General features: G+C 36.6%; 1 protein-coding gene and 1 non-coding gene across 2 annotated transcripts in view; one reads left to right on the top strand and one right to left on the bottom strand.

Moving 5' to 3' along the window:
• THSD7B (thrombospondin type 1 domain containing 7B) overlaps positions 1-25,072 on the bottom strand; it is a 618,064-nt gene that overhangs the window by 203,878 nt on the left and 389,114 nt on the right. The window contains exon 14 of the mRNA XM_037030021.1: positions 10,564-10,742. Within this exon, the coding sequence (XP_036885916.1) occupies positions 10,564-10,742 (179 nt within the window). The remainder of the gene's footprint in view (positions 1-10,563; positions 10,743-25,072) is intronic.
• Positions 3,242-3,346, top strand: LOC118976629 (U6 spliceosomal RNA). The gene has a single exon (XR_005064321.1). It is a non-coding gene; the product is annotated as a U6 spliceosomal RNA (small nuclear RNA).

Genomic DNA, 25,072 nt, shown 5'->3' with positions numbered 1-25,072 from the left:
TTTACAAGATGATGGTGTTGCATTCGATGGCAGTTCAGTACATTTTTATCAGAAAAAGTGGGCTTCTGACGGTGACACAGACAGCACAGACAACACACCACCCTCAGTAAGCATAAGCAATCGAGCAACTTCAATGCCTCCATGTACTTTCAACCACATGGGGATAATACTAGCAGCAAATTTTCACTATGCACTGGCCATATTTCAACTGCCAGTGCCTGTATCTCTGGGCCTACGAGCTTTCTTTTGGAACAGAGGATGACTGCCTGGGCTTAACCCATAGTACGTAGATTAACATTCCTCTCAACAAGGAATCCCCAGAAATTTCCCCCTGAATATCCCAACTCCCTGGCCCTGCAAGACCAATGAATCTTGAGCATGTGTTTTGTACAGTCTCCCAGAGCTCCCCACAAGCATCAGCCCTGCAGACCACCGTGAGCCATTTCTTACTGGTTTCTTTCCTTTTCTGTAGCACTTCTCGTTCACTTCACCTCCCTACTAGTGGTCCCTGCACTTGATAAATACAATTTTTGTTCTTGGATCCTATCTCAGGCTCTGCTTCTAGGAGAATCCAACCTGAGACAACACCATTGTTAGCTTTCAAGCTTTTCATCAGGACCTGGGGAGTATAAGGGTTTTGAGAGTGGCAAAGAGAGACAGCCAAAAATTGAAACCAAAAATAAATGAGAAAATCATAGTAGAAAAAGAAGATCCAATAAAGGTAAAAGAGAGGAGTGGGTTAGGAAGAGAAAAAATATAGTATTAAATAGGTAATCAGGACACATTTGTAAGTTAAAAATATATAAATACAGTATACATTACCACATCCTTTTTAAATGAACAAAATGTAAAGTTTAGAATCAATAGTAACTTCCACTCAGTTGTGTTCCCCTGCTCTGAAATAAGAGCAGCGCAATAGCAATTTTACTGCTTGCCCTTCTGGCTAATGACACATGGTCCCTGCTGGCTCCTATTTCAAAGACAGTGAGTGGATTGGAGGGTCAGTTCAATTCAAACTCCTAATATGGGTACTCTACTCAGATTAACTTACCTTCAGGTCTAAGGGTGATAAGATCGTGTCTACTAGGGTAGAAGATGGCTTTGTACAACGCTTCTGCCATTTGGAACATTGTTTGGAAACAGACTTTGTAACTTTCAGCACGGATGATAAGCACAATGTCTCTTACCTTGTTATCTAGGACAAAGAGATTTCTCTTCAAGGAGAAAAGCAACAACTTCAATCTACCTTGGATAGTTTATACTTAAATTACACTGAAACATGGTTTTAATCCAATGTAGAGGGAATTTAATAAGTAGCTTCCAGAGAAAGAGCATTAGATTAAATCCAAATATCTAATTGCATTAAAGAAAGTTTGGTGAATTATAAACTGAAAGGAATTTCTGTAAAAGACACCAAATTGGACATCAAACAACTGATTTATGTGATCATCCTGAAGATGTGAAATTACAATTTTTTCTGAGAAAGCCCATACTGGGGCTGCTAAGGGGAAAGAAACAGAGAAGGGGCTCCTCCTCCCTCCTGGCTCAGCAGTAGCTTCCCTGGCCTAAAGGCCTTGCTGACTCAGCTCAGAGAAATGTGGTTGGGGCCAGGTCATGAAATTTCTTAATAATTGCATTGTGTGGTTTGCACTTTATCCCAAAGGTAAGAAGAGGCCCATGAGAGACATTAAGTATGAACAGATTTTTGATTTAGAAAGTTCACTGAGACTTCCACGTGAGGAATAGAGTAGGGGGAGGAGAGGGGATTAGAAAGAGAGGAAATGGTGGTTATGATGGTTGTTTAGGAGAGAGGTGAGCAAAGTCCAGCAGGAAGGTTGCACTCTTACCCGTTCTCTCTGGGAACAGAGATAAGGCTTGGGAGTCAGCAGCAGTCACTGCTATGTGGTATATGAGAAGTGCTGAGGCAAAGATCTAATGTATCCACAGGGCTTTCACAGCACTTTTCATGCTGTCATTATCTAGATTTATACATTATCTGTATATAGGAAGACCTGTGATAACCTACAAGTTAAAATGAAGTGCCAATCATCTACTCAAGTTGCATATATGCCTATCCTATGAGCTAGAAATTCTAGTCTTAGGTAAGTACCCAACAGAAATGCACACATCTGAGCACAAAAGAAATGTGCAAGAAGGTTATAGCTGTGTCAGTTGTAATAGCCCAAACTGGAAAAAAAAACCAAATATCCACCCATCAACTATATACATTGATAAAACATGGCATATGCAACAAAATAATGGAAAATAAACATGAAAATTACATAAAGCAATAAAAATGAACAACATATTGCTACATATCACAACATGGATGAGTCTCACAAAAATGCTGAGGAATAAAAAGCAGACACAAAAAAGTATAAAGTACAAAATCAATTTATGTAAAGTTTCCTATATGCTACAATGGGTTTATAGTGTTGGAAGTCTGAAAAGTAGTCCTACATGGCAAGAGGAAGTGGTAGCGAAGGAGTCAGAGTGCAAAGGAGGCCTCTGAGATACTGACAATGGGCAGTCTGCCCTCCATACCCCAGGTGTTGCATTTGTGGCTCCAATGAACCAACAGAATCAAAAACATTCAGGAAAATAGTTCTGTTGCTGCTGACATGTACTATGTAGTTAGGCCTAGGGTGGCTGCACCTGTACTGAACATGTACAGATTTTTCTTGTCATTATTCTCTAAAAAATAGAGCATAACTATTTGCATAGCATTTACAATGTATTACGTATTATAAGTAATCTAGAAATGATTTAAAGTATATGAAAGAATAGAGAAAGGTTATATGCAAATACTATGCAATTTTCTATAAGGAATTTGATTATCCACAAGCTTTGCTATCCCAGGAAGGTCTTGGAACCAGTCCCCTATGGATACTGAGAAATGGCTGTATTATTTCTTGATGGGGTGGTAATTGAATGGGAAGGTTTATTTTGTGACAATTCATAGAGCTCTACTTACAATGATTTGTCTATCTTTTGGTTATACTCCTTAATAAAAACACTTATATAAAGATCCAAAGAATCACAAATTCATAGAAAACTAGTTATAAGCATATACAACATTATATTCATTTTTGTCACCAGAAAAGAATCCACAATGCCAAGCAAGTTGTTTAGAAATAAAATAAAACAGACTTCCCAGAGAGGAAGCAGGGACAGTAGCTCTTCTTATGCCTCTGCGCTGAGTTATTACAACTAAATCACATGCCTTTGAATGTTTAGGAGAGTGCTCACTTTGGCAGCACATGTGCTAAGATTGGAACTGTAGGTAAGATTAGCATGGCCCCTGTGCAAGGACAACGCACAAATCTGTGAAGCATTCCATATTTGAAAAAGAAAGTGTTTCAGTAGAGACATGTAGAAAGAGAAGCATCTGCATAATTTTCCATATTTGTCAGACTATAAGACTCACCTTTCTTCCCCAGATCAGGGAGGAATAATGGGTGGTAATGTGCTGTTGAGTTCTGTTTGCATTTACGGTGGTGAAATATTAAGTTATTTATGTTATTAAATATTTTACCACATTTTTTGCTTCAATTTTTTTTCCTATTTTCCTCCTCTAAGACCTAGTTGCATCTTATGGTCCAAAAAATATGGTAGTTCTAAAAGGCAATGTGGTATAGGTGAAAGGAGACTGAATTTTGAAACAAATTATGTGTCAGAGACCAAGGAAAAATAATCCTGCCTAATGTGTATCAAGCACTTATTATATGCTAAGCAACGAGGTAGGAAATGTATATTTATTTTATTTTATATCAATACAATAATGTTATGAGGTAGTTGCCATTGTTATACTCATTTGACAGGTTATAAAACTGAGACTCAGGAAGGTTAAATAATTTCCTCATGTTCCCACAGATAGTAGACAGCAGGGCAGCATTTGACCTCAGACCAGACTGACTCTTAACCAACCCCTTCACCCTCTTCATGAGTGGGTGAAGCTTAGCCAGTAGGCACATCCCTGTACACCTTAGACTCTTCCTCTGTGAAATGGGAGTTTGGCCAGATTTGCCTTTCAGTTGCAAACTGTGGTTGTGTCCATCGTTTAGATTGGAAAGGGAAGGCTAACTCACCTAAACAGAAAACCTTTTCCAGACCTAAACTCAGAAGAAATGGCAGCCTCAGTGCCAAGAATCTTCATTCTGGTAGCATTCACTGCTTGCCTAATCAGAAGAACAAGCAAAAACAACCTCTTTTAACAAATACACATTCCTGGATCCCCTGGAAATATACTGATCACAGTCTGCAAAGAAGGGACCTGGGGAAACTGTTATTATTGATCTTCCCCCAGCTGACAGTGATTTTTCTATTCTTATGATCAATAAAGGGTTTGGAAAAAATAAACTATGGATTTCAAGAAATTTAGGCAAGCTTCTCAGAGAGAATTTCTATCTTGACTCAAGTCATGTAGAAAATATAAATCATTATTTAACAAATGCTTTTCTGCACAGATCTATCACAGGATGTAGTCAGGATCTGGATTATTTGCTTTCTGGTGATTTAATATAGAAAAAAAAAGGAAAATCTAAAGGGTACAAATTTGCATCTGGTAGATAAATCTGCCCTGGGAATCTAATGCACAGCATAGTGATTATAGTCAACGATACCTTATTATAAACTTCAAAGGGGCTGAGAAACAGATCGTAATTGTTCTTACCACAAAAAGGAAATGATGTCACGTGACTGGAGAGATGTGTTAGAGAATGCTAAGGTGATAATCACATCACAATATATAAACATATCAAACCAACACATTGTACAACTTAAACTTACAAAACATTACAATATTGTTAATTAGCTCTGTTATAAAACAGAATTAGCATGCCTTTTAGAGTCTTTTAAATACATCTTAAACAAGTTAATTTTTTAAAGAAGATGCTATACTCCAGCCAGTTCACCATTTATCTTTCAACAACAATGTTTAATATAACTAAATGCTTGTGGGTGAAGTCAGATACATATTCTTTCAAGGCACTCAAGGAGGGACATTTCCATTCTGTATTGAACGTTTAAATGACAGGATGATTTAGCAAATACATGAAAAGTAGGTTCTGCCAATATTTTTTCTTGAGAATTTCTACTTGAAGTACTTGATTAAGAAGGTAGTTTTTCAAAATTGCAAACACAAATGTTGTGATTTTTCTGCTAAAGCTGATGTTACCTAATGTAGTATTTCAGGAGTTCAAGAATTCAGGTCCTAAGACTAATATTAAATATGGGAGCATGATGAGAGAATCCCAAAGACAAATGTGAAAAAGTGTGCCTGCTTCACAATTATACAGCTATCTCCAGCCCAGTCAATCCTGAAAACCATGCTTAGAAAAAACATTTGTGACATTTGCCAAGCCAGTCTAGTATAGAACATTCTAGAAGGGCATAGAATATCTTGAATAACAATTAAAAGTACGTTTCAATGCATGCAAAGTAGCAATACCTTGTATTTAAAAACAATGAAATGCACAACAGAATGGACAGCAGGTGTAGAAAAACTGCATCTCATAAATGATTTTGGCAGCTCTCAAGAAAAATGATTAAAGTTTCAAAAGATTTTAACAAGCCTGAGGAATATTCTTTTGAAATGATCAAGATCAGGGTATGTGTGAAGGCAAATGTGTGGGAGAGGAATCGCTTAAGAAGAAAAACAAAATTTTTCTTAGAGATGGTAACAGAACAACAACAAAAAAGAAAAATCGCCTCTCCTCTGAGCTCTACTCAGCTCAATTAGTACAATGTCACAACTTGAGAGCAGCACGCTTGAGTCACCAGTCAGTCAGAAAAGATACAAATGGAAGAACACTAGCCCTCAGGAGCCACTTCATGCCACCTCTGAGTGGGGGGCTAGTACACCGGGGCCTCAGGATAATAATTACTATGTTGAGAAATGGTAAAATGTTTTAGGAGTATGTGCCCCATTACATTATCTTAACTAAGAATAAATCACTCTGCATCCCTTAATTCTATGACGTGATATTTCATACTTAAAGAAAAGGTGGAACAACAAACCCTTACCCCTACCCATGCAAGAACAGGACACCTGAATGTACTTAATCATGGGTAAGCTTGGGCTGCCTTCCATATTAATGCCCAAGAAGACTTCTTGCTCCATTACAGTCTGGGGCTCCTGCCAAGTATTAACTCCAAAGTGATCAGGTCTGTGCCAGGAATGATTTGGATTAGGTTAGTGTAAATGTGAGTCTGCCTAGTTGAAAAGAGGACACCAAAATTGGTTAAATCAAACTAAACCTTAAGTGTTGCCATATTTTCCTGGGTAAATACACATTCAGGCAGAATGACAGTTATCCTATTTCTATATCCTAACATGCTGCTAATAATTAATGAAGCAGTACTCAAATGAGTAAAAACTTTCCCTCTATAGAAACCCTTTCTCATCCAGAAGCCTCCTTCTAAAAAAGAAATGCTCATGCTAAAATATACCTGGATGTATTTGAGGGGGAAAAAGATATTCTTTAAAACATAATTACCCTGCTCTGAAAAATAAAATGCAATGAAAAATAAAATGCAGCATATTCATCATTTCCAAATTTAGGCCACTCTTCTCTGGAGAGAAGACACACCTTTAAAATAGCAATTGTTTCTAGAGTTCACACATATTTAATTTGTATCCTTTTAAGTCTGTTGCAAGCAGAATAAAAAGCCCTTTAAAAGTGCATTTACATAGAGAGCATGCAGTTTTAAAAGTACAGCTAACAACTCTCAGGCTAAGATTTTTATTCATACTCTGTGAAAACAAGATTTGCAACATATAAATACAACATAATTTTTGGGAACTGGCTTGTCTTTCATTGTGTGAAGGACTCATAAAGGGAAATGTTAAGTCCAATGAAACTTTAATGCCTCCATATGTAATCTTCTATTAAGCAGAATTCCAAAAGAAAAAAAAATCACAAAACTATATAGTACAAGCGCACTTAAATCCACCCAAAATATTACAGACTGTAACAAATTAAAATGTATTATGTCTTTTACCATGCACGGTAGTGTCAAAGGCATCAGCCAACTGATTTGATATTCCATTCAGCTACTTAGAAGTTTTCCACTCAGATAAGAGGTCTGGGTAAACTGCACATTGGAGCTATTTAGCATCACAAATAAACTTAGCAGAAAGCTACTCAAGTATTGCTGTCATTTTGGCACTTCTACAGAAACAGCTATCACGTTGATAGGTTTTGGTTTAAAAGGGAGGCTTTTATGAGATATCGTAAATATTGATTTCACTCACAGATTCACAACAGTTTATGAGCTGTGTGTATGTTACATAATACCAACCTTTCTGTTCATATCACTCAGTTAGATTTCAATGGGAATCCAAACACCCAGGATTTTTCAGTCAAGTCTTGAAAGACTCTGGGCAATAATAATTTGGAGATTCTCATTCCTTTCCTCTAAAAGAGCTTACGTTTTTGAGAACTCAAATAAAAAATCACAGCCTAAGAGACCAGAGTTCTAATATATTTTGTCTTTCTATGGAACCATCTACCCACAAATCCAGAGAGAAGGCTTCTTTCCAAATAAAGCATCCAATGAAGAGGACTGAATGCATTATAAAAGGAGGAAGATAGCCCTTGCCCTCAAAAAGAACTACAGAAAAATAAAGAAGAGAATGAATAGGCATATGCAGGTATACTAACATTTACATAGGCATATGCATAATAGGCAATACATACATGTGCGATAGTTTAATATTTTTTATAAACAGCATGTTTGGCTCAATCTAAAATATACTGAAGATCTATGTCTCTTTTACTCATTAATTCTGTTAAGTATTTTAAGGTCTTTATTGGGTGAATGGATGATAGAGTATTAATATGGTTCCAAGAATAGGAAAATATATCTGAATGTAAAGACCAATTGGAAAGGTGACAAATATTCTAAAGCCAGAAGTAAAACTGAACTTTACAAAAGAGCGTCAAGTGGGTGCACCTCTAACTAGACCATATTTCCAGCTTAGAAAAACAAATACCAGTCTCTCCTAAAGAAGAATCACCATTAATAAGAGCAGCTTGGGGATATTTCCTAAATAATGAAAATTCCTGACAGCCCCATTTATTTTCAAATGAATTTAAAATGTGGATAACTTTAATAAAATTCTATATAAACATAACACACAGGGGTTTCTCCCATGTGAAAGAGCAGCTATTCAATGGAGTCACCACAGATAGCTTCCCACAAATACACTAATGGGTGTGTACGTACTTGCTTTAGAAAAAATTGCTCTAAGGAGGGTTTCTTTTAAATCTAGGACTTTTCACACTAGTATTTTCCCATGCCATTCACAGACTTACAAGTGAGAGGGAGTGCTTCTTACTTATTATTGCTGTGATCATAAAACAAAGTATGGACTAGGGTGAAGTTTTTGATTCTTAAGTTTAATTAAGCCATATACATGCTAGATATCTGAAACCTCTTTTCGTTAGAACACAGGCCATACTAAATTCAATTCCTGGCTCATTAAATCTCAGGATTCATTTCTGAGCATCACAACAAACAAATGTCTTTAGAATGCTATACTGCCTCTCGAACTTAAAAGAAACATCTTTAGACAAATCCCCCTGAACTTAATCTTAATTTATGCAATTTATCTAAATTATTGTTGAACTTGGGGTCTTTCATTTGTATTACTTCCTAAAGTTATAAGCTTTATATGTCGGTGACATGTTTAGAACAAGTTTCCTTTAAGTCAAAACAGGCTTACAAGTACATTTATCTTATTCATAGTTTCAAATTTGATAGACACATTTCTATACATTTGCCTTTGCATACTGAAAATAGTGTCTTAAAGTCTACGCTCAAATAAAGTTCTTTTATTCCTTTGGTAATTTCCTAGTTCATAAAATTAACATATCAAAATTAGTATTTAATACCAGCGTTATACTTAGCTTTCATTGATGCTTTTGAAAAAGATATAAGAATTACATACATTATTTATAGCTATAAATTCTTAGTAGCTATTTTCCATTTTAAAAGCCTAGAAAATCTCTATGGGAGGCTCAAATATTTTTCACACTGAGTATTTACCTGAAAGCCTTCTGACCTAAAACCTGTATTATTCCTTGTTTTGTCCTGAAGTCAGGCTAATCTGAGAAAGATTATCTCTGCTCTGATTAACTCCCTCCTATTTTCATTAATCAAATCTCTTCATTAATCTTCATTAATATTCCATTCATCAAACTTCTATACTTGTGGAGCTTTTTGGCAAACTTTATGTTGATTTTATGATCCTCTGTCTTGTCTCCCCCAATAGGTTTACATCTGCTTTGAGGGGAAAACTGGGTCTTTATATTACCACATAACTTTAAAATAAAAGACACATCGCACTCTGACCTGTCTTAGAACTCAAGTATTTCCGAGCAATAAGTTTTTGTTTTCAATGAGCTATGTGCCATTTGTCAAAACATAGGGAAAAATAAGTAGAGATGTTGGTCTTGAACTGACAAATGATACCTAAACCCAAATAGAACTAGATATGCTATTTGAACTAAATAAAAACAGATGCATGAATGTGTCTCCCATTAAATAACTCATACAGAAAGTGTAATCAAAATGGAGTTAAGGACACAGAAATTAATATACTAGAATCAGTAATAGAAGCCTATGTAACTATTCTATTAAAGCAGGTTTGGAGAATAAAGGCTATATACCCATAGAAGACACTCCACCTCTCTAAGAATAAAGAACTTTTTTTAGAATAAAGGGTTTAAACTATCATCATCTTGTTCCCCACCTATTCAACTAGATTATATATATTTATATATATATATATATGTGTGTGTGTGTGTGTGTGTGTGTGTGTGTGTGTGTGTATGCCTTAGTCTAATTACCAGTATGCAATTATGGGAGAAAACTTAGTGCTTTATTACAATTCTTAACTAAACCTTAGAGGCTCTGCTGTATGGGTAAAGTCAGCTGAAATGCTCAAATCAACTTTGATTGCTTAGGATGGCACTTTAACTAGACATCTATATGGAAGGGTATCCTTCAGGGTTCCATTTATGAAAACAGGCTCTTTGAGAAACAGGTAGAGAAATAGTGCATGAGAAACATGAAGAGCTGTGGAAACACTGGCAAGACTGAAAACCCCTCAGAAAATTAGAATAACAACTTAGGTGAAAGAAAAATAGAAAACCATTTTTGGAGACCAGTAATTATATTGATGGACATAAGTCATTGACATTCCCCAAACATTAGTATTTTTATATGTACAAGCATGTGTGTGTATATACACATCACTTTTATAGTATTATCGATAATCAGATTACACTTCAAGATTATTTAAAATCAATTGGATCAATTTCTATAAACATTATTACTGCTGATAATACCAAGTTGAGCTCAACATTACATAGGAGTGGCCAAGACTTCTCCTACTAACTGTATTATGTTCATTTCTGCTTGCTGAACTCATATCCTGAATTTGTGAGAAATTTTCATGAGCTGCTTATAACAAGATAACTGCTTCAATTTTAATACAAAATAAATAATAAAGGGGGCATTTTTTTAGCTTTTTATTTGCTGCTTCATGCACTTTACCTGATTCTTGAGATCCAGTTTGGGACATGGTCGACCTCCATTGTAGGGTTTTTCTTTTAGCCATTTGGATCTAATTCTCACTCCAATCCCACAAGATGAACTGCAAGACCCCCAGCTGGACCAGTCACTTAACTTGCAATCAAATGGGCAGGGGATGACACATTCTTCTTGAATGTAACCTGAAAAAGAGAAGGGGTAGAGGAAGGAAAGAAAGTCTGATCAGAATGTAATGATCAAATTCACTTGGGGCTCCGAATGCTAATACCACCACAGGGCCTCCAAGAGTTTTCTACTCAGATAAACAGACACAAGTTCTCAGAGATGGATACATATGATTACATCTGCAATCCAAATTTGTGTCTCTATTTATTTCATAGACAATTCTGGGGTAGAACAAGCAGGGGAAATTGCACAGTTAGCTCTGCTTTCTGGTAAGAAGAAATAAAGCAGTTCAGGGTTAATGATACCATCTCCCCTCACCATGGATTGTGCCCCACCATTCCTGTAATTCAGTCTGGAGACAGGGAGTATGAGAGCCAATTTTTCTTGGTGTCTGTGATCTTCAAGGCTTTCACTATGAACGCTCTTGATTCTCAGTTCCAGGTACTATGACTCGGAGTGGAGTGGGAAGAAGGACACAGAGCACATCACCAATTAGCAAGAATAGGACATCATTGAAAGAAGAAAACAGAGGCATGGTGAAAGGCAGTCTAGTGAGATACTGGACTGGAGTCAAAAGATTAGGGTTGAAATACAGATACAATGTTCTGAGTTTACTTGGTCCTCCGCTCAGCTCTTGCTACAATCTTTCTCTAGACAATCTCACTATTTAACTATCACCTCAAATGATCACTATCGAATACATATTTCCAATTCTAATCCCTCTATTGAGTTCTAGACCACCTACTCATCCACTCTAGCTGGATGCCCAAATACCCCCAAATTCAACATGTCTGAAACTAAGGCCATCAATTTCCTCCTAGAACATTCTCATTCTCTTATGTTAGTCATTTTAATTAACTGCAACATATTTGATTGCTATACACTAGAATGTATACATGCCTGTATGCTCTCTTCCCCTTGAATTTGTACAGAAGCTGTGAATATGCTGGGCTCGCACGCCCATGATTAAGTTCTGGTGTGCAGCAAAGGGGAGGGGCGCTCACAGATATAATTCACATGCCAAATTAGTTGATTTTGAGTTAGTCAGAAGGGAGGTGATCTTGAGGGGGCCTGATAATCAGGTGAAAACCCTTAAAATAGTGACTAGGCCCTAATTTTGTGGAGAAATATTCTCCTGCTGGCCTTGAAAAAGCAAGAACTGCTGTGCTATGGCATGCCTCTGGAGACCCCCATAGCAGGGGATGGAGGGCATCCTCTGAGACCTACGGGTGGTCTCTGACTATCAGCCAGCAAGAAAACAGGGCCTCAGCCCTAGAAGTGCCTGAAGATGAATTCTGCCAGTAATTCCAAAGGAGCTTGGAAGGGAAGCTTTCCTCAGTCCAGCCTCTGCTGAGACCTTAGTCCACACAATGATTGCAGCCTGGTGAGAGAGAGCATTAAGTGAAACAGAATCTAGAGAAACCCAGCCTGCGCTCCTGACCCCTGGGAACTGAGATAATGAATGTTTGAGCAAAGTCTGTGGTAATTGGTGATGGAGCAACTGAAAACTAACAGATTATCCAAAATAAAAAATCTCTCAGTCATCTTAGAGCTTTCTCCATTATGTTACACACATATATTAACAGGTGTCATAAGTTCTTAGGTTAAATATGTTCCCTACTCTACAATTCTTTTGTCATTCTCTGGTTCCAGATATTTACTGTTTGTGGTCTGGAATACTGCAATGTTCTCTTCACTAGTCTCCCTTCTTCCTAATCATTCTCTTTTAATATTGCTCAGTCACTCTGAAGAAAAAGTTACTCTTCTAAAACTACACCAACTAAAAAGAAGAAATAAATTTTAAAGGAAAGATAAAAATACATGATTTATGCTACTTCTTCTAAAGCCTTTGCTGATGCTTCATTGCCTTGAAAATAAAGTGCCACCTATTCTGCAAAACCTGTACGATTCTTTCCAAAAGGCTCTAAGCAAGGGTTTTCAGCTTGACTGTAAAATATATTCCCATTGTGCAGGGTACACTACAGACCAATTTGACCAGAATCTCAGAAGATAGATCCAGGCATCAGTAGTGTTCAAAGATCCCCAGGGAAGTCTAATGTGCAGTCTAGGCTGAGAACCACACCCCTAACTTGTTTGTTCCTGCCCCTCCCTCTCGCCTTTCTTTGAAATCTGGCCAAATCGACTACCCCAACTTCTCCAGCAAAAGGGATGCCTTTCATCACGCAAAGCTTCTCCTTCTCTAGCCAGTTCAGCCTTCCTGGGTCATTACTCCAACCACCCTGTTGACAATATACTTGACCACCTGGCCCCACTGTCCCTCTGCCATGCCAGTCTGGCCAAACTTCAGACCTAGATCATCCAGCTATTTTCTATTCTGAGCTTAACACTGAACTACCAAGCACAGATGAACATAAAATGCTACTAGGCACTGGTGGCCACACTATGTAGTCTCTTCCTCCAACAAAATTCTCATACTGCCTGGTGATTCTTCTTCATTTTCTCCTCAATTCTATTTCACATTACAGCTTTTTCAAACCTTCTTCACATGCCTTCAAACTTTTAAGAACTCACCTCTTCTCCGCACCCCAAATGGAAAGAAGTGAGGAATAGCTTCTTTAATTTAATTTCCTATAATTATATCTGTATACAGTCCCATTTTTTATCGTCTCTCTTCATATCCCAAAGAGAAATGGCAGCCCTTTTTCTATGAAAGGCACATTGCACCACTTGATCTCTTCCCAGGCATTTTCAGGACCTCTTTTCCTTCATCTCCCCCTCCCTCCATGTGTGCGTTTTTGTACACACACACACACACGTATTACATGTGAAATATAATTTTATATTTCTATTTCTCTTAGATTAATATTAGAATGACTTTACACTTTCCAAATAACTCACTGGCAAGAGAAAGTACAGTGAACCTCTAAGAATTATCAGGAAGGATCCTCCTGGGGTTGAAAAACCACTGCTCCACTTCAAGTTGTTAAAAGACTAATTCTGTATTGTTTAATATAATTGTAATTCTATGGAGCATTGATCAATATTTCAGTATTGAGTACATAATAAAGATAAATATAGGATTAAATAGAAGCTACAGGCATTACTTAATTTTACAGAGAAACTGAGTCACAAAATGATTCCATTTGCTACTGAAAGGAAAGAGCAGTAATTAAGTGGAATTAACTCTCATGGTATGCATACTTCAAATACGAAACTCCAGGAGACCTCATATAAATAACTTTTAAATATCTGAGAAACTATATAGATTCTATGTTGAAGCATATTTTGAATTAGATGCCTTTTAACTCAGTGATATTCCATTTTTACCTATATTTGTATATTGAAATATTTTAATTAGAGAACCTCTAAAGCACTGTTTTATTTTTTTTCTCTTGATAAGAAATAAACCCAGAGGATTTCCATGAAAGTCAAGGTCATAAATTCAATGAGCATAAAATAGTGTTGAAATTCAACAGGACTAAGCAACAGTGACACTTATTTTCCAGGAAAGTTGTATTTATGCTAGAGTATACCCCAAAGGAAAGCCCACAGTGGAAACCACTAATAACTGCATATTCTTATCCCTGTCTCATAATTGAAAGGATTAGTTTTACCCACATACTTAATACTTAAATTTTTTGGCAACAGAATATGATCAAATGTGGCTACATACAAGGTTATCCTGCAAACTGAGAATTCAAATTCTTGACTATGGGAACTTCAGTAATGTTCTCAAAACTCATTTACATAAAATATATCTCAGAACAGCTTCACTGGCAACAGTCATAAATCTAAATTCAATTGCTATGAAAGAAGCAGATTTTCTACAAAACATACACTATGATGAATATGCAGAACACATTGCTTGCACCATTGTATTATTTAACTTGGGCTGTTTTCATGCTCTATTTTAGTTATCTTTGTGCATATGAAGTTAGGTGTAAAGTATTTATTACATAATTATCAATAAAGCACACACCCAACATTGTGATTTTATAGAATACACATAGTAGGTACTCAAAAAAGTATCTATTGCTGTTATGAATAAAAGTGAACTAAAGAAGATCTAAGATTAGTGTCTCTACATTATAACCGGAGGACTTTATTTAATGACATACCCATGCAGGCTGAAGCCCAGAGGTGTGGAATGACTTTTCCATCTATGTTGCTAACCTTCCAAATATGGCTCTTTAGGTCCATGTAATGGACATAGGTAAAAACACAGCTCTATGTACAAAGCAAGGTTACTGATAACATTTCCAGAATATTACATCCTGTGCATTTTTCTCCCTCCATCATTCAAGCACAAACACATGTTCCCCTCTACAACAGCTTGTTTTGAAGCATTAGAAAGAAGAAAATATTGGTAGTAATTAATAGTCTGAAGAAATAACCTAGATTAAATTTACTTATGTTTTCCAATGTGTAAAGTAATGGCAAACATTCTATAATACATCGCATGCTCTATTTATTGATGCTTGCTAGAATAATGAAAACACACTACCAAAAACAAGATAGGTAAACGATGATCAAAATACTGATTGTCTCTTCCCCACTCCCAAGTGAAGATCTGGGAGAAACGTGTAAGTTAATATAATATAAAACAATGTTTTCATTTCTCAGTGCTTAAAGATTACTCTTTTAATTCATACATTTTAGTACTACTATTTATGGAGTCAGGCATCATACTACAAAGCATCTGATGACCTAAATCAGGGTAGTTTGTACATTTGTTTAGAAGAGGTGGAGGATATGGGGCAGATGCCTCTGAGAGGGCTGCAAGAAAGACGATTTGAAAAATTAGATGAGTACTTTGCCGTTGTATTCAAGGGATGACAGACAGTATCAGACATTTATGTAAAATCTCAATGTGTTAATACGTGGAAATGTAGGTCCTCAATAAGGTTTCCAGCTTGCTTTGGTGAATTCGTATTTTGGCCTGGGACTACTACCCATGAGTAGCAGTTACAGTCTCTCACGGGCGGTTTCAACCTTGTTCAGGCTTCTGTGAAGCCTGAGAGGAGAGAGTTGGAAAGCACCTAACTTTTTCATTATCTCTTTTTAAAATGTTGAGTTCTTAGAAGAAATATTTTGAAAATACCATTTTTTAGTAGAAAACTATCTTTACTGCATATATAAAACCTTCGATGTTAAATGGGATATGGTACTAAAAATAACAAAGTATCTTATTTGGACCTAAATCTAATCAGTCACCTGAAATATCACTGATTTAAAATTTACACAAAATTCAAATAATTATATTGACAAAATTTGCCTGTATGCCCTAAAACTCAAATATATTCTGCAGTATAATTATTTATTATTTTTTTTTTACATTTACCAGAAAAAATCATCTAAGTGTAAACCACTTTCATTAATAATCAAAAATGTAATTTACCATTGCATTTTATTTTAGATGTAGATTCAAGGTCATCTAGGTAAATAGCTTCATTTTTAAAGACTTTATTTATTTATCTTTAGAGGGGAAGGGAAGGAGAGAAGGAGGAAAATATCAATGTATGGTTGCCTCTTGTGCATCCCCTGCCAGGAACTGGCCTGCAACCAGGCATGTGCCCTGACTGGGAATTGAACCGTGATTTTTTGGTTCCCGGGCCTGCACTCAGTCCACTGAGCTACACCAGCCAGGGCCCAATAGCTTCGTTTTATAGTCTGGTCAGAAATAGAAAGGGAACTTGAACCTCGACTTGACTATAATTACCCAGCTCACTATCAAGTAGGAAAAAAGTCATTATTATGGCCCCAGAATGTTCTCCTTAGTGCTGGAGTGACAAAGTAGAAAATCAGCCCCTGCTCTTAATGAAATTTATGTCCTCTTAATGAGAAAAAAAGTGGTATATAATCAACTACTTAAATTATATGATTCAGGATACATATACAAATTTTTATGACAATTGGAAGTAAAATAAATGGATTCTGGCTTCAATTTTCTAAGTAATTCATGTGAAAATATTTACTGGCATACTTTGTGGTAAAAACAGGTGTTTGACTAATTGCTTGACCTGGTCCACTTGCTATAGCCAAATTTATCACTGTAAATATAATCAGTCAACCAAATCATATAAAGAAATGATCTTTTAAATTGAATTGTCCAGGCAATTTTATCAAGATGGTATCTACAGTTGTTCATATAGACAGTTTCAGCATTAACAATCTAGTGCCAGGTTTCCCCAGGCAGACAAGAAACATGTTTTTCTCTTAGAAGCTATTGAGGACATTAGCGATAAATGGAACACTATACACAGAACAATCTGAACTGTATGTACTAAGTGGTTTCTATCATGACTGCAAATAAATGCTGTTAAAATTAAAGTGACTGAGTGCTTTAACCACATAATACACTTGGCATCTGAAACATTACAAAAATATATAGATTGTTCGCAACCCAATATTACCAAGTAATTCTTAGGGCTGTATAAGAGCCTGAATGAAGTCCTCTCATTACATCTCCCTGCCCTGAGAAAATCTTAAATTATACTGAACATTATCTACATTACCTTTTAAAGATCAGAAAGCTGATCTCAGAGCATGACTTATATTTGTCAGTGCTATTGCCCAAATATTTTAGATTTTTGTCCTTGACACATAGTATAATTGTACTTCCTGTCTCTTGAAATTAAGTATGATCTTATAATTTGCTTTAGCCAATGAAATGTGAGAAGTGAACGTGTTACTTCTCTTATAATTTGCCACACTCTTTCTTTCCCTATGCCCAGCAACTAGGCATGTTCCAGATAGTAGCTGCCCCATCAGCCAGAGTCCTGGAGTGAAACATATCTCCCGGCCAACCCAATGCTGATGAAGATGGACACAGAGACCAAGCGCTCTTAGTGGTACTCAACCACTAAGACTCTGCGTGGTCTGTTATTGAATGCACTTGGTCCTATACCATAAGCTACTGCAGAGTTCATGGATTGGTGTTGGCATAGTAAAGTATATCTTCAGAAGGTGAAATACAATGCCCCATGAAATATTTGTAATAGCTTGAGAATCTTTATGTAATGCTCTGAAAAAATAAGATCCAGCTGTGTCAGCAGTCAGCCCAGTCTAAAGAACAACTGAACCATCAAATTAAAATGTGACTTTGCAGAACTTGATGAGCATATGGATATATTTCAAAAAAGTTCATAATTTATTATTTTAAAAAGTACTGGCAATATGGATTATAAATCAAGGTCTAACCTTATGGGCTCTGGAATTAAATTTTTAATTTCAATACTTCAATTTCTTCTGAATTATTGTAAAAATAAAAATGTAATAATACTTGAATTTTTATCTCCTTTTGATACAGTAAAAACAAAATATAATTAGAAGTTTATGGAAATTTTTATACATAATGATATACTAATATTTTCCCACTACTAAAAGCTACATAACAAAGTAAAAATGTTTTTTCCTTATCCTGTTTTTAGTGCTGGTGATTGATAGAGAGTATGATTCTATAAAGATGCTTTAGCAGAAAAATTATATGGTAATAATTACCAAATTTGGGGGCCATATCGCATTCCAGATCATTTCCATGTAAATTAAAGGCTGAAATAACTTTGACAAAATGAGAGTTTCCGTACTGGATCAGTAAAGCAATTGTTGTTTGAGTCCATCTCTGTCTTTCCAAGTCTGCCGCTGCCTTCAGCCAAAACCAGACACTCACTATCTTTTACCTGGCACATTTAGTGGTTCCTTAACTGGACTCCAGGACCCCAATCTGTTCTAGTCCATTCCATGTCTGAGCGACTGTTATATTAATACCCCCAAAATTACAACTCTAATATAGCATAGTCTAACTTAAAATAAATAAGCTCTGAAGCATAGCAGAACTCCCCCCCCCAAAAAGATATGTAGATGGCAATCTAGGCAGGAGAGACACCACAAATTAAATTAAGAAGATGAGAATGAACCTAAAATGTTCACAAGTCAATAGAGAAATCTGCATAAGATTTGAAATGGAGAAGTATAACATTGGCTAGGGGAGGTGAAGCCACACGGGCTGTCATGCTGGGGGGCTTAGAAAACTGACTGAGAATTCCGATGCTAATTGAGGTGTGCCATTGACTGGAAGAAAAGACAGCATGAGAACAAGTCACCTTCTTAGGAGATAATTGAAAATCTTAGAAGTTAAGTAACTAATGCCTCAGCCTTAGGCTTAAAGACCACTAAGTGTGATGTTTTGTATATATACATAAAGATAGGTGTTATGTATAAATACATACATTTATATACACATTACAAATATATATTTTTATATATTGCAATTATATATTGTTAAAAATAAGAAAACATGATACACTATGAATTATAATTAACTAGCTGTCATATACGCACATGACTAATATACTGTCTAAAAGGAAACTACTACCATCAGAATGACTAGCAAACTTGCCCTTCAAATAGTGGGGGAGGTGGGGACTGGTTGAAAGGGGAAGGGATTGTCAAAGAACATGAATACATGACCCATGAACACGGACAACAGTGTGGGGATCGACTGTGGGGGTGGGGAGTGGGCTGTGTAGAGGGGGGCAAAGGGGAAAATGGTGGGACAATGGTAATAGCGTAAACAGCAAAACATTTTAATAGTAAATAAATAGCAACTTCATTTGCCAACTGTTGAGGCAGGTTTAATGTAACTAATTCTAAAAATGAGCAATAGCCAGTTTATAAGTCAGTAGGTGCTTCTAAGGATATCCTGAGATTCTGAAATATATAAGCTTAGAATAGGTGTCTTTGTCCTTTTCACTGCGTTTCAGAGGCCCTAAAGGAAGCTTGACCTGCATCCAGATATTATATTTGGCCAGCATGTTGGATGTATTTATTGTCTACCTGCATATTTATGTTCATGTTTATTTATACAGGGTGGGGAAAAGTAGCTTTACAGTTGTTCATATGGAAAATAACACAATAATTGAAAAATAATAAAATAATAAACTGTTCCACATACTCACAAGAGAAAATCTACTTTTGACATACCTTTTATATTTATGTTGAGGCCAAGAGCTCCATGGGGGAGCTCTTTGGAGGTTTCCTATGAAAATAAACATTTCTCGCTTCTCTTGAAAATATGGAGGATCTGGGAATGCCTGGGTCCTCATTTGAGCATGGTGTCAATTGTATAGTGGGGCTTCTTCAGATGAAATGCTCCTTTGCAGTCCTCTACTGTCCCTTAGAGTGAAAGTCTAAATGTCTAAAGATTTCTCCTCCAACTAAAGCAATGCACAAATATAACTCATAACCCCAATATAGAACAGATGGGGTGTGCTGCTTGTGTTGCAAGGAATGACAGAACATACAGAGACCTGCTGGCCAGAGCTCACCCTGCTCATCACATGGAAGGATCTACAGCGACGAGAAGTCTAGCTAGTAGCCTCCACTTGGAAGATGCCCATGCAAGAGAGAGTTCCTAGAGCCTTAGCTTCATTAAGCGGATTGTGATCTACTGCCGTAAGTACCATCCACACTACTAATACCAGCATTTTAAAGAAAACCCCTAAAGGTGGCAATAAGAGACATCAAAAATATCTGGAACAAATGGCTTCCTAGAACAAGGTGGAGGAAAGCACCCTGCATTCAGAGCCAACCTCCTCCCAGCTCTGCAGCACAGAATGAAGCTCATAAACTGATTTGGTTGCATGGGACACACTTTAGAGAGGAAACTTTATTTTTTTTTTATTTGCTGGACTGTTGGGCCATCCCAACAATGATTTGTATTCATGAACAATAAAAAGCTGTTATTATAAATTCTAAATTATGGATTACATGATGAAAAAAATTTACCTTCAAAAGTTTGCTTTTGCCAAAGAACTACATCTTTCATTGAGCTAATGCAGAAATCAATGTACTGGAATGAATTCACAGTCCATTAACTCCTTCCAAGTTACTGTAAAAACCTCTGAAATATTGCCAAGGTGTAAAATTAAATATGACTTCCAGGCTTGATTTATACTGTGTGCTAGTAATGGTGAATTTGTTTCATTTATCAATAAATTTCTTTCCTAATGGATTGTGCATCCTCTAATCCAGAGACTTACACTTAGGCTTCTCTTGTCTTCTGTAGCCAAACAGGTATCTTAGATTTTATTTGTGGGTATTTAATCATATGCCTGCTAAAGGGACAAAAATTGCAGGAAGGATGAGATACTTATTTTCCTCAAGAAAATTGGAAGCCAGCAACCTCCTAATTACACTAATAGCATCAAGGAACAGTAGATATAGATAATTTCAATTCACGAAAAAAGAGAGAACCTTTTTAGTAAGGAAAAAGTCTCAAGAGCAAACAGAAATATCCCTTGAAAGGGGGAACAAAAAAAAAGGAGGGGAGAGTTTATTAGTGTCCTAGGGCTATCATGACAAATTGCCACAAACTCAGTGATTTCAAATGATAAAAATTTATTTTCTCATTGTTCTGGAGGCCAGGAGTCTGGATGAAGGTGTCAGTGGGGCTCTGCTCCCTCTGAAGTCTACAGGAGAAAACCCTACCTTGGTCTTCCAGTTTCTGGTGGCTCCTGGCTTCCTCAGCTTGTGGCAGCACAAGGCCAATTTCTGTCTTTTCTTCACACGTGTCTCTGTCTCAAATATCCCTCTCCTTTCCCTTAGAGATATGCCTATCATAGGATTTAGAGCCCACTCTAAATCCAGGATGATCTCATCTCGAGTTCCTTAACTTCATTATATCTACAAATATCTTATTTGCAATTAAGGTCACATCCACACATAGTGGGTGTCAGGACTCAAACATATCTTTTGGGGGAACATAATTCAACCCATTAACGAGAGACACGAAAACTATGTTAAGGAAGCCAGTACAAGTGGATGAGAATCTGGACTTGGATGTTAAGCTGACCTAGGCCTGCATCTCACCTCAAAATCTGCCTAAATCCTCTAAGTTTCCATTTTATTGTCTATAACAAAGACTGGCAAATTGTGACCTGCAGATCAATTTCAGCCTCTGCCTGTTTTTGTAAATACAGTTTTGTTGGAACAGAGCCACACCCATTCAGTTTAGCATTGACTATGGTGGCTTTTACACTGCAAGAACAGAGGTGACATTGTGGAAGAAACAGTATGACCCAGAAAGTTCAAAATATTTACTATTTGACATTTCCATAAGACATTTGCAAACTCTGATGTATAAGGTAGAGACGATAGTAGTACTGACTGTATGAAACTATTCCCAGGACACAATGAGAGCACTGACCAGTGCTGAGCACACAGCAATCGCTCAGTAAGTGCACTGCTGGTGCTTTAGCAGAACGGTGCCTTGGTGGTCCACAGTGGTACTTAGAAACACAGAAGGCCTAAGTTTGAAGTCAGCCAGAACCCTTATTACAATGGTATTAGTTTGTGCCGATCTTTGAACATGTTCAAACCTCGTTATGTTTGTCTGAAAATGGAGATAATTATTACACTTCAAAATATTTTTTGTAGGTTACAGGGTCTGAAACAAAGAGCTAGCCACTGTTGCTACTATTATTATCCTCCAAAAGAAAAGGTATAACATCATCTTCAGTGAATAAGATGGGGATGACAGGTATGAAGATGCTCCCAGACTGAGAAATCTTATAAAGGAGAAGATCCTTTCTTCTCCTTTCTTGAAGATTCTTGAGTCTTTTCAAGAATGCTACTTTTTCTATTGTTTAGAATGGGAAGGACAGATAAAGTAAGGTTAAAGGAGTTCATCATTATCAAGTCCTTATTATATAAAATGTTAGAGGGACTTATCTAAGAAATAGAAGATCAAAAACTACAAACAGCCCTGGCTGGTGTAGCTCAGTGGATTGAGCATGGGCCTGGGAACCAAAGGATCATGGTTCAATTCCCAGTCAGGACACATGCCTGGGTTGCAGGCCAGTTCCCAGCAGGGGACTCACGAGAGGCAACCATACATTGATACTTCTCTCCCTCTCTCCTTCCCTTCCTCTCTAAAGATAAATAAATAAAATCTTGAAAAAAACGCACAAAACGACAAAAAGTAAAATGACAACAAATTAGTAACTATCAACAATCAAATCTAAAAAACAAAAACTAAGCAAACTAAAACATGAATAGAACCAGAGAAATGGAGATCATATGGAGAGTTAACAGTGGAGAGGGGGAGAGGGAAGTTACAGGGAATAAGAAGCATAATTGGTAGGCATAAAATAGACAGGGTGAGGTTAAGATTATTATAAGAAACAGAATCCAAAGAACTTATATGTATGATCCATGGACATGAACTAAGGGGGAGGAATGCTGGAGGGCAGGGGAGAGGTACAGGGCGGAGGGGGAATAAAGGGGAGAAAAAATTGGGAATACTATAATAGCACAATCATAAAATATACTAAAAAAAGAAAAAGAATGCTGCTTTCTCCTCTAGGCCAAAACTTGTGTGGCATGCAGGGATGGGCAGAGCACTCTTGTGAATTTTTGTCTATTTGTTGATCAAACACACAGAGCAAGTAATGATATATGACAATTAATAGTCCCATGCTAATTTGAGCAAGCATATATAAAATAGTAAACAAAATGTAGCTTGGAAGTTACTAAAGATGAAAATTAGGTCAAAAGACCTTAAAAATATACTTACATTAAAATTAGTATTATCCCCCCACCTCACACCCCTAACCAACAATGTCCCTCCTTCCGTATTCCTTATCCTGATCCTATTTTAAAGTCTACGCTCTTTGAAATTGTTTACTGGGACTTCCATAATCTGTTGCATCCATATCTCTCCATTGTATTAGGGTACATGAAATTCTGCAACTTCATAATGCTCAACGTGTGGCAAAAATTTCACAAATTGCGGATACAATTAGGAAGCATTCAATACAGCTTCCTTTGTTTTACTTCATGTCTACACAACCATTTTAGCTTTAAAGGGATCTCTTTACAATCCTCATCAGTTTAGGAAGTTGAGGCTATAGTTGTGCATATTTTTTTATTTTTATTTTTTATCCTTATCCAAGGATATTTTTTCATTGTTTTGAGAGAGAGAGAGAGAGATTGGTTGCCTTCTCATATGCAGCCTGACCAAGGATCAAACCTGCAACCTTGTATGTGCCCTGACCAGGACCTGAACTTGCAACCTTTCAGTCTACAGGATGACACTTCAACCAACTGAACTACACTGACTAGGGTTATAGCTGTGTGTATTTAAAGTACATCTTTGATAGAGGAAAGTAATAAATTATTCCATCTGGAGTTAAAATGCACCATACTCATCCTTCCCATGTCCCAAAGGATGACTCAGAAAAAGTGATGAAATAAAAATCTGCAAGTCTTATCATTCAAGAGAATTGATATAGTGCCAAGTAAGCTATTTCAGAATGTGCACTTTTTTTTGTTTTGGAGCTATTGGATATGATCAATTCATATATAGATTATTTGAAATTCAGGGATAAAATATACAGACTACAAAGCCAACAATTTGGCTCTGGCTTTAAATTCACACTGAAACCCAGAATCTGAGGGCTTTTAACAGTACATACAATACTATTTGTAGAGTTACAGAAAATGTAAGTAAAAAGGGGAAAGTGTTGGATGAAAATCTTCTCACCATTTAAAGGCTATCGATTGTTAATACCTTGGTATATTTCCCCTTTTTGGTTAATAACCTTATTCCTAGTGTTTGCTTTTTTGTTAAGCCATACTGAAACTACACTACCAGCTACCTCCTATCGTGCTGCTGCATACGATGCCATTATTGGACTATTTCCAATATCCTTAGTTGACTGGCCAAGATTTGAATGAAGCCTGTATAATTTATCACTATTGAAAAAGAAATGTAAAATGCTAAATATATGTAAAAAATGGAATACTTTGCAGTTACCCCCCAAACTAGTCTACACACAGAAGAGCAGTAGTTAATCTGTTAAGTGACACACTCTAGAACCAAATTAGAGGGATGAGGAAACAAAGTCTGTCATTTCCAACTGGTAAAGCTTATGCAAGTTCCTTAAATTCTCTGTTACTTTTATATAACAGGAGAATGAAAATAATATGCAACTAATCCTGTTGGTAGCAGAATAAAATGAGTTACTAGAGAGAGGCAGAGTATTTAGAGAACAGTATAACATTGTAAATGATCAATGTTAGCTATCATTATTTATCAGAAAAAAACAAAAATAAAATTACTTTCTAATCCAGCAGTCCTACCACAGGTTATAACCAAAGGAGATAAAAACACCGTGTCCCTGATATATCTGCTCTCTCACTGCAGCATCACTTACAATATGGGCACGTGCATGCACGCACACACACATGCTGGACTATTACTCAGCCTTAAGAAAGAAGAAAATCTCACCTTCTGCAACAACCTGCATGAACTCAAAGGACATGATGCTAAGTAAAGTAAGCCAGACACATAGAGAACAACACTGCATGATTTCACTCACACGTG

The sequence above is a fragment of the Sturnira hondurensis genome, unplaced genomic scaffold (genome assembly GCF_014824575.4).
Source record: "Sturnira hondurensis isolate 20B ecotype Veracruz unplaced genomic scaffold, ASM1482457v3 Scaffold0000256, whole genome shotgun sequence".
Taxonomy (NCBI): Eukaryota; Metazoa; Chordata; class Mammalia; order Chiroptera; family Phyllostomidae; genus Sturnira; species Sturnira hondurensis.
The sequence above is the reverse complement of the archived record's forward strand: the minus strand, read 5'-3'. Positions and strand labels throughout refer to the sequence as shown.